The sequence below is a fragment of the Myotis davidii genome, unplaced genomic scaffold (genome assembly GCF_000327345.1).
Source record: "Myotis davidii unplaced genomic scaffold, ASM32734v1 scaffold328, whole genome shotgun sequence".
NCBI classification, from domain to species: Eukaryota; Metazoa; Chordata; class Mammalia; order Chiroptera; family Vespertilionidae; genus Myotis; species Myotis davidii.
The window spans coordinates 3,096,229-3,104,037 of record NW_006300373.1 but is presented as its reverse complement, the minus strand read 5'-3'; the positions used below and the strand labels follow the sequence as shown (position 1 = coordinate 3,104,037).

General features: G+C 41.4%; 1 protein-coding gene across 2 annotated transcripts in view; it reads left to right on the top strand.

Moving 5' to 3' along the window:
- Positions 1–2,031: 2,031 nt before the first annotated feature.
- Positions 2,032–7,809, top strand: part of LOC107185173 — a 26,984-nt gene continuing 21,206 nt past the window's right edge. For both annotated transcript variants that reach the window (XR_001516090.1, XM_015572656.1), the window contains exons 1-3: positions 2,032–2,080; positions 3,237–3,359; positions 4,781–4,846. Coding sequence is in view for 1 of the 2 variants with exons in the window: in XM_015572656.1 (XP_015428142.1) it covers positions 3,246–3,359; positions 4,781–4,846 (180 nt within the window). In the remaining variant the exon portion in view is untranslated. The remainder of the gene's footprint in view (positions 2,081–3,236; positions 3,360–4,780; positions 4,847–7,809) is intronic.

Sequence of the window (7,809 nt, the reverse complement as noted above, 5' to 3'; positions counted from 1 at the left end):
GGAGGTGTGTGTGTGCCACGGAGCACCTGAGCCGTCCCACCGACACTCTCATTACATCATCCTGCCACTCGGGCCGCTGGCCGTCCCCCCACCCCCGCCGCGTCACCCCCTCTTCCTCTACCGTCTTCTTTCTGGTGTCGGGGACCGGAGAGAAAGACTCCGGAAAGACCCGGGAGCGTTTAGAATGTCTGGTTCTGCTGGCTGTGCTTGTCACCTCCGCTCCACGTCAAGTTTCAGACTCATTTCTTAAGGACGTCTCTATTTCCCGCTGTATTTGCACACTGACGGCTGGGCGCGCGGCCGGCCGCGGAGACAGACTTGTGTCCACACGCGAAAGGGAAGGGCAGGTCCTTCATCAGCGGGCGGGTTTTCTCCGTTTCCCGGTGAAAGCTTTCAGGTTTTGACCGGTAGAAGTGACGTTTTAAACTTTGTATCTTGGTGGTGATGACCTCCCCCTCCTCTCTCCTCCCCCTCGGCGCCCCCCGGCCCCCCCCTCGGTTTCCCCAGGTTATTCATCAGTTTTTCCGTCTGGGAGCCTATTGCTTGTTAGCAGTCTTGTCCATGGGCTGTTGTTACTGAAGCTTTCCGCCCCCGGAGCAGAGGTGGGAGCTACCGCCCTCTTTTTTCGGGTTACCAAGACGACCAATTCTGATGCTCTTTTTGGGGGGTAGGGGGAGGGAAGGGGGGTGGGCTGACTAATGCATTTTCTCTTTCTGAACATTGTCACTTAGACGAGGGGATCGGTCTGTCCTGGTTGTTCTTCCTGCCAGACTTCCCATGTGCTCATGTGAAAGCTTTGCGAGGATTTACCGGTGGGTCGTGCCTGCACCGGTCCCAGTTATGCCCAACTCTTCCCATGTAAACGCTTTGGCATAAGATTCCCCAGTGGCCCCGGGAAGACGTGGGCCGCGGAGCTGGCTCTCCGAGTTTTGGCTGGAGAGAGCTGTCACGGTGTAAATCAAGTGCCAAAGAGGTTATACCTGTTTATTGAGTGTCATCAGTGTTTACAGGGAAAACTTGAAAGACTCGTAAAAGTAGGTCTGCTGCCTCCTGAAGGTCTCATCATTCTTGTGGGGGAGAGAGACACGACACCCGCAGTAGGAAAGGCAGCAGATTGCTCCTGTCATATCACTTGGCTGTTTTGGAGTGTACTTAAAGGATTATGATTGATAAGGCTGTCCTGCCGGAGAGTGTTGACACAGGTGTGCGTCGTTATCTTAATTAAGATCCTGAGAAAATGTTGTCTATAAAATGGTGACATAAGAAGGGCGGCATTTTTTTTTTTTTTTGTGGTACAGTTTTGCTTTGGGAGAATTTAATTGCACTTGAAACCTGTCTCTGAGCTTCCAGATTTTGTGAGCACTTTGGCAAGGGAAGTTTGAGAGAGAAATGGTCGTTTAATGTTAACTGTTCTGGCATGTACTCGTAGGACTTGTGGCTTTTTGGCAATGCCTTTAGCGGCGTTCTTTGTGCTCTATCTTGGTTGAATAATGGTTACTAATTTAGAAAGAAAGGCAGAGAGCAGCCTATTAAGCAAATGTTTATTAGTGTTGGGGATAAATCTGTAGAGGAAGGCATGCTTGATGTGCAGTAGCAGAAATAAAAAGGTAAATATGGGAGACAGTTACGCCACTTCATTATTTGGAAAGCATTCTCCTAGAACGTTTTACTGATCTAAAACAATTACTGTTTTCATGTCATCAGGCACTTAGCTACATTGCTTATGGAATTCCTTGTTTTTATTTCCAGAAATAGAAAAAAAAAACCTGTTTTATTTTTTTCCCAAAGCATGGTTCTGTAAATTTGAGTTGATGAGCAAGTGAAGATAATGCATTTAGGTTCTTAGTAGTTTAAGGATCGGAAGCGTAACCTGGGTGACCAGCAAATTAATATTACCGTCCTTGATTTCAAATCTCTAAATGCAAAAACAATAGCAAGACGGATGCTGTTGATCATATTACCCTTGGCTTACCCAGCACCTAATACCCTTCGACATAAGTATTGCATTAAGGTTTCCCCCTCTCTTTGTAGATCATGATTTCCAGGAAGCTGGCTGTCCATCACGGTCTATGTAAGATGTGTGAGTGTTTTTCTTTAATATTCAAACTCACTGTAGGAAGAGGAAATGAAAGGGGAGGAGGCCACAGGCATATATGACCGGAGAAGCCAGGTGTACAGTCATAGCTCATTCCTGACTCCAGGGATAATTAGCTGGCTGGAATTACCTGGTAAACTAAAATCAAAGACTTATTTAGATTGGTTTGCTGAAATCCCAATAAGAGCATTCATTTTTGAGGATAACTGCTTTACTGACCCTCCAACTCCCCTAATTTCTTTTTCTGGCAGCTAAGGTCAGCATCTCCAGGCTCTTTTCCATGTCTTATTTTAAAATTTGATATGCTGTGTTAAAAGAAATGAAATAGGAATATGAACTAATTACCTGTCATTCATTTTAATTAATGACACAAGTAATCACTAATGTATGTTTACATCGTGGGAATCTTAAGAAAAATTTAAAACTTCTTTGGATGATACCATTCAAGTAAATGAAATTGTTTAATCCTGAGTGAATTATGGGTTATGAAAACAGTATTGTATTTTGGAGTAATGTTTTAACTCTGCGATAATATCTCAATATCTTTGTGTATTTTCCTTCAATTTCTACATTGTGTTGACTTTTGCATTTTTAACATCTTTTTTGTGTGATTATTAGCTGTTTCGTAGAAAAGAATCATTCTAAATAGAATAGCAAGTGAGGCACCTCTAAGAAGATGTAACATCTTGGAATTATTCAATAATGATTCTGGTTTGCTTTTATCACTATTCTGACGTGTCATTCTCCTGACTTATTTCTACATAAATCTGCAGTATTTTTATTGCCAGGGTAAACCTAACCACCAATTTAGCCTGGCAAATTAACTTAGAGTCTTCAAAATTGAAAACGAGAGTATTCTAACGTAGTTTGCATTTAAGCCTTTATTAGTAAGGAGGCACTTAACGTTTGTTCAAGAGGAGGGAATATAATTTTCTACTGCAGTTGTCATTTACGTAATTTGTTTTTCTAGCTTTTCTCAGGCGAATGCCATTCCACGCCGTGATAGGGCCTTTACTTGTTTATTTGCCATAATAGAGAGTGATACCTTGGAGAAAATTAGATATTCACATTTAATATCCCCAAAGTACTTAACTGGTCTTCTGTGTTTCCTTAAACAGAGTCATTTCCATTTTCTGTGCAGGTGATAAGGATGATGCTTCCAAAATACATTTGGCTGTTTTCAGCTAAGCTGACTTCTGAGCCCTGGGGTTCCTCCAGATGTTGGCTGGACTTTGTCCTTGCATCTCCCCAGGCTCATCCTCAAGTGAGTGTCTGCACAGTGTGCTTGTGTGTGGAGTAAACCCCAGATAGCATCAGTGTTGGTTTTACCAAAGTATTTATGTTGCTAATAGAGACGGAGTACAGAATGTCACTTGAGGCCTTTGGTTATATAATTTTATTAATGCATTCAACCAAGGTTCAGCAAGTAGAACATTTTTTGCTTCATGGAAATCCGCTGAATAATTTATTTTTAATGATGTAGTTGAGTAGTGAAATTTATAAACTCAGTGCTTTTCATAAAAATTAAGGCTAATGCTATACTTTTTAATAATAGAGTGATTATCGAAAGGAAATAATCTGATTCTACCAAATTGCAGTTTTTGATTTTTTTCATTACCCAGTTCTTTTCGGAATAAATTTAGTGGGAGTATCCGCTCCAGTCATGAGTACCAAACTCTTTAAATGACAAAGAGTACACAGTTATGTGTAAAATGTCATTTTTTTTTTTCGTCAAAATGGGAGCTGCTGAATACAAGTAGGTGAGAAAAGCAGTGAGAAAAAAAAATATTTTGCCAAATATTTGTGTTGTCTAGTGAGGAGAGCAAGGAACTGGAATTAGTGATAAGGAACATTTGTTAAGTAAAAAGAGATGGTTGTGTGACCCCCAAAAAAGCTAATTTTACAGAAGGCTTCTGTAGTTAGCAGAGCCTGCAGCAGAACAAATGTTTCTCTGTGAAGACTTTCAAAGGCATGAAAGTGATTTTTCGCGTAATACAAAGTAACACATAATTGTGCTTAAATAACATGCCGGTGAACCCCCATCGCTGGTGAAGCCTCATGGGCTCTCACATCTGACCAAGAGCTGAGGCATTACAGCAAGTTAGAGAACACACAGCACACAGAGAGAAGATGGGAAGCAGTGAGCATTCTGATTTCTCTTTGTTTGCCTTTCAGCTTTTTTTTTTTTTTTAACCTCTGGGTAGAGTTGTTGAATTTAAAAGATAAGAGGATTGGTTGTGTTTTTTTTTTTTCTCTCCTAAAGATAAATATAGGAAAAACCTAAACATGAATGCGAATTGGCTGAGTTTTGTATCTGTTTGTCAGCCCAAATATATTGTTTCATACGTCATGCATATTAAGGGTATTCAAACATATTAAAACGAAGACTCTTTTTATATAAAATAGGTATTTGTGTGTGTGTGTGGGGGGTGTGGGGAGGAGGTTCCCCACTCTTTTGAGAATATTAAGAAAACTTGTCCCTTCAACAGTAATAGGTTACGGCTGATTAATTGGGAAGGTTGCAGTAAATGTTCTCTAGTGGAAATAGCGGGGGTGTGCTCTTGGAGAAACGTATCAGTCACTAATAAAATCGGCTGAAGTATTGGTAATTAAATTGTCATTCCATCAAAGAAGGAAGTCGCAGAAGGGAAGACGGAGCTAACTATTGCTGTGTTTCTTTTTAAGAATCTGCAGTTCATAAAGGAGCGGCCGTACCGACTCCTGGAAGGAGGAGATTCTGAAGATAGGGAGGTAAGAGTATCTTATTTTAAAAGAATACTTTCCCCCATCATCCCGAGCCTTATGGCACAGGAGAATGTTATCTAGCCCACAGCCATTTCTTTCCATCTGAGATATGAAAATGATCTGATTTTCCTGCGCTAAGTTTCCGAGCGGCTTCTCCCAGGGCCGTGGGTTGTGCTGGGAGAGCGGAGACATCTCATCGGGGCACACTCAGCACCCTTAAAATAGCGTCTTTCTGAGAATTCGGTCTGCGGTGGTGGCGGCGCAGCGCTGGTAGATATCATTTCAGTTTGTCGTTGACGTGGATCCATTTAGCAGGTTGCTTAGCCGGCCTCATGTCCCTCCCAGGCTCCCAGGCCTCCTCTGAGGCAGGGCCAGCCAGGGCCAGCCAGGGCCTGAGGCTGAGTGGGGACTGGGTGTTGGGCAGCGGGTTCCAGAGCTCTGCCAGGCGGTGGCTGGGCCCAGACTCTGGGCTCTGGAGCTCAAGCTCATGGGTTCTCCTCCCAGTTCACAGCTTTCAGTCCCCTTCCCTCGTTTGCATAATCCCAGGCCACGGGTAATGCTCTCCTTCTCTCATTAGGTTGGCTGGCTGCTGGCTCTGCAGCTGTCCTAGGGACTCACAGGGAATGGGGAGGGGACTCTGTCTTCTTCTGGATGATGTTTGTGACCATGTATTCACATGCTGTTTCATTTTCAAAAAACTAATGTCGGTGTTAAGGAATGAAGCTGAGGTTGTTTTTTTTTTGTCTAAAGTTTTACATATGTCTCCTTCCCCCCCCTTAAGCCCCCCTGAAGCTAAGATTCTTGAAGAGCAAATAGATGTTCAGTTTGTGTCCATCAGAAGAGCTGCTATCTTCTCATGCTGCGCTACCACACTGAGTGTGCAGGTTAAATTCAAAACATAAAGCCCGCTTCTCAAGGATGAATTCCTGCATCTAAACATGGTTAGACAGGCTTCAATTGTGTAAGGGTGTTTATGGCCTTTTTTTCATTTTTAAGAAAAATTATATACTTTTCTGGTCATCAGAAATATCTATTCCCTGAGCTGGGTCTATGCAGGAATATTAGTAGAACTGTAAAGGACTTCGTGGTGTCTAATTATATAATGAGGAAATTGGTAAGCAGTGCAGTGACTAAAATTAATTTATTCCATTAAAGGAGCTAATATACATTTAAAAACAAAAACCTTCAGGGAAAGCCTGTTTAATCTTGAACTCAAAGGATGTTTTTGGTTAACACAACAGGAAGGGAGACATATACCAATCTCAGGTTCTTTTATTCACGCCTCGGTAGTAAACAGCCGAGGGAGCTGTTAAAATGTAGCCTGGAAAAATGGGGATATCCAAGTGATTACCTACATTTGCAAAACAATTCAGTATTATAACCTCGACCAACTTTTACACTTCATGTACTTGGGTTACTCCTCCAGGTTGTAAAATACAAGTCTGTGGAATAGCTTGTATATGGAATGCCAGGGCCTTTTTGAATGAACTAATAGGTCTTGCTGGTCATCTTAAAATATTCTACAGTATTACAGAGTTAAAATGTAATATTTATTAATAGATGGAAAATATAAAATTTAATATCTGGGCAACGGAGACCTTTAAACCTACTTTAAAAGTCTAATCTTGACATCTATGACACTATTTTTTTGGTCTTTGTTATGTAGATAGAATTATGGCTATTCTACATTCCAAATGTTTTATTTATTAATTCCAAATTTTATTCTCTATAATGGACTTTTAAAATAAAAGGTGTGTGTGCTTTAGAGGGTGAAATTTGGAGTCACAGGCTAATTTATTAAGCATCAGTACATAGAAACCAGCTTTGATTAATTTAGAACTCTGAAAGGGGGCTGGTAAGAACGGTTTTCAAGGAAAATATCCTAATGCAGCGACCATTTAAATTAAATGTTTGTTAACATAACAGTGATGGCATTTTCTCCTCCTCCTCCTTGTGGTTTTGTCCAACTGGATGTCACAGTGGCAGTCGCACTGACTGTTAAGTGTTTAAATGATGACACCATTATGTGAAGTGATTCTGAAATGAGAGATTCCAGCCAGGAGTTACATCTGCTCCCATCTCCCTCCCATCACACTCGCTGGCAGTGCAGATTATGATTGATTTGTTTGTGACAGATTGCAGGAAACAGTCATTGATTTTTCAATATTTTACCTTAAAATTATTTACAGTTGTAACCATGGGGAGGTATTTCCATGGGCTGTCAGCCCCTGAAAGACTAGGATAATATTCCCTGCTCTCTGACAAGACAAATGACCTGTAATGAGAGCAGTAGCTGAAGGGTATACTTTTATTTTAAAATATGTCAATAACCCCAGTGACTAAACGAATATTGATTTAGCATAATGAAGCCTGAGTAATGTGAAAATGAGCTTTTTCGAGGAGCAGGGGAGAGACTTGCTCTCTGGCTGGATGGGAGAATCTTTCCATTCTTTGCATCCAGCTCCTGGAGATAAGGAGCTTTATACGCAAAGCACCAGGAAGGGCAGGGCTGCCTGCGAGAGGCAGGGCCCCCATCTTGTGTGTGCCCTGGCTTTCATCGCGTCTTTTTCGGATCTCATTTGGAGTCTTACTCTTCGTCACAGGATGGCTCCTGATTTGCTTGATCTGATCTCTGACCCACGTAATATTTTTACAATTTTGACATATTTTGCATTAGAACCCCCGGTAATGAATATTAAAATAGAACTATATGTACAATCATGTGTAGGTGACATAATCATTATCTTCAGACATTTCTAATGGGTTATTGTAGTATTTAATGTGCCGTATTTTATGGTAGAATAATTCCCAGTCCCTGGACATCAGATTGCTTTCAGTGGGAATGAAGATTAATTTACTTAAGTCCTGCTATTGTGGGCACCAGTGCGTGTTTTCATTTTTGTCAGCCTTCTCCCCCTTTCTCAAAGGTAATTCTCACCTTTTTTTTTTTTTTTTAGGGTTAAAGATCT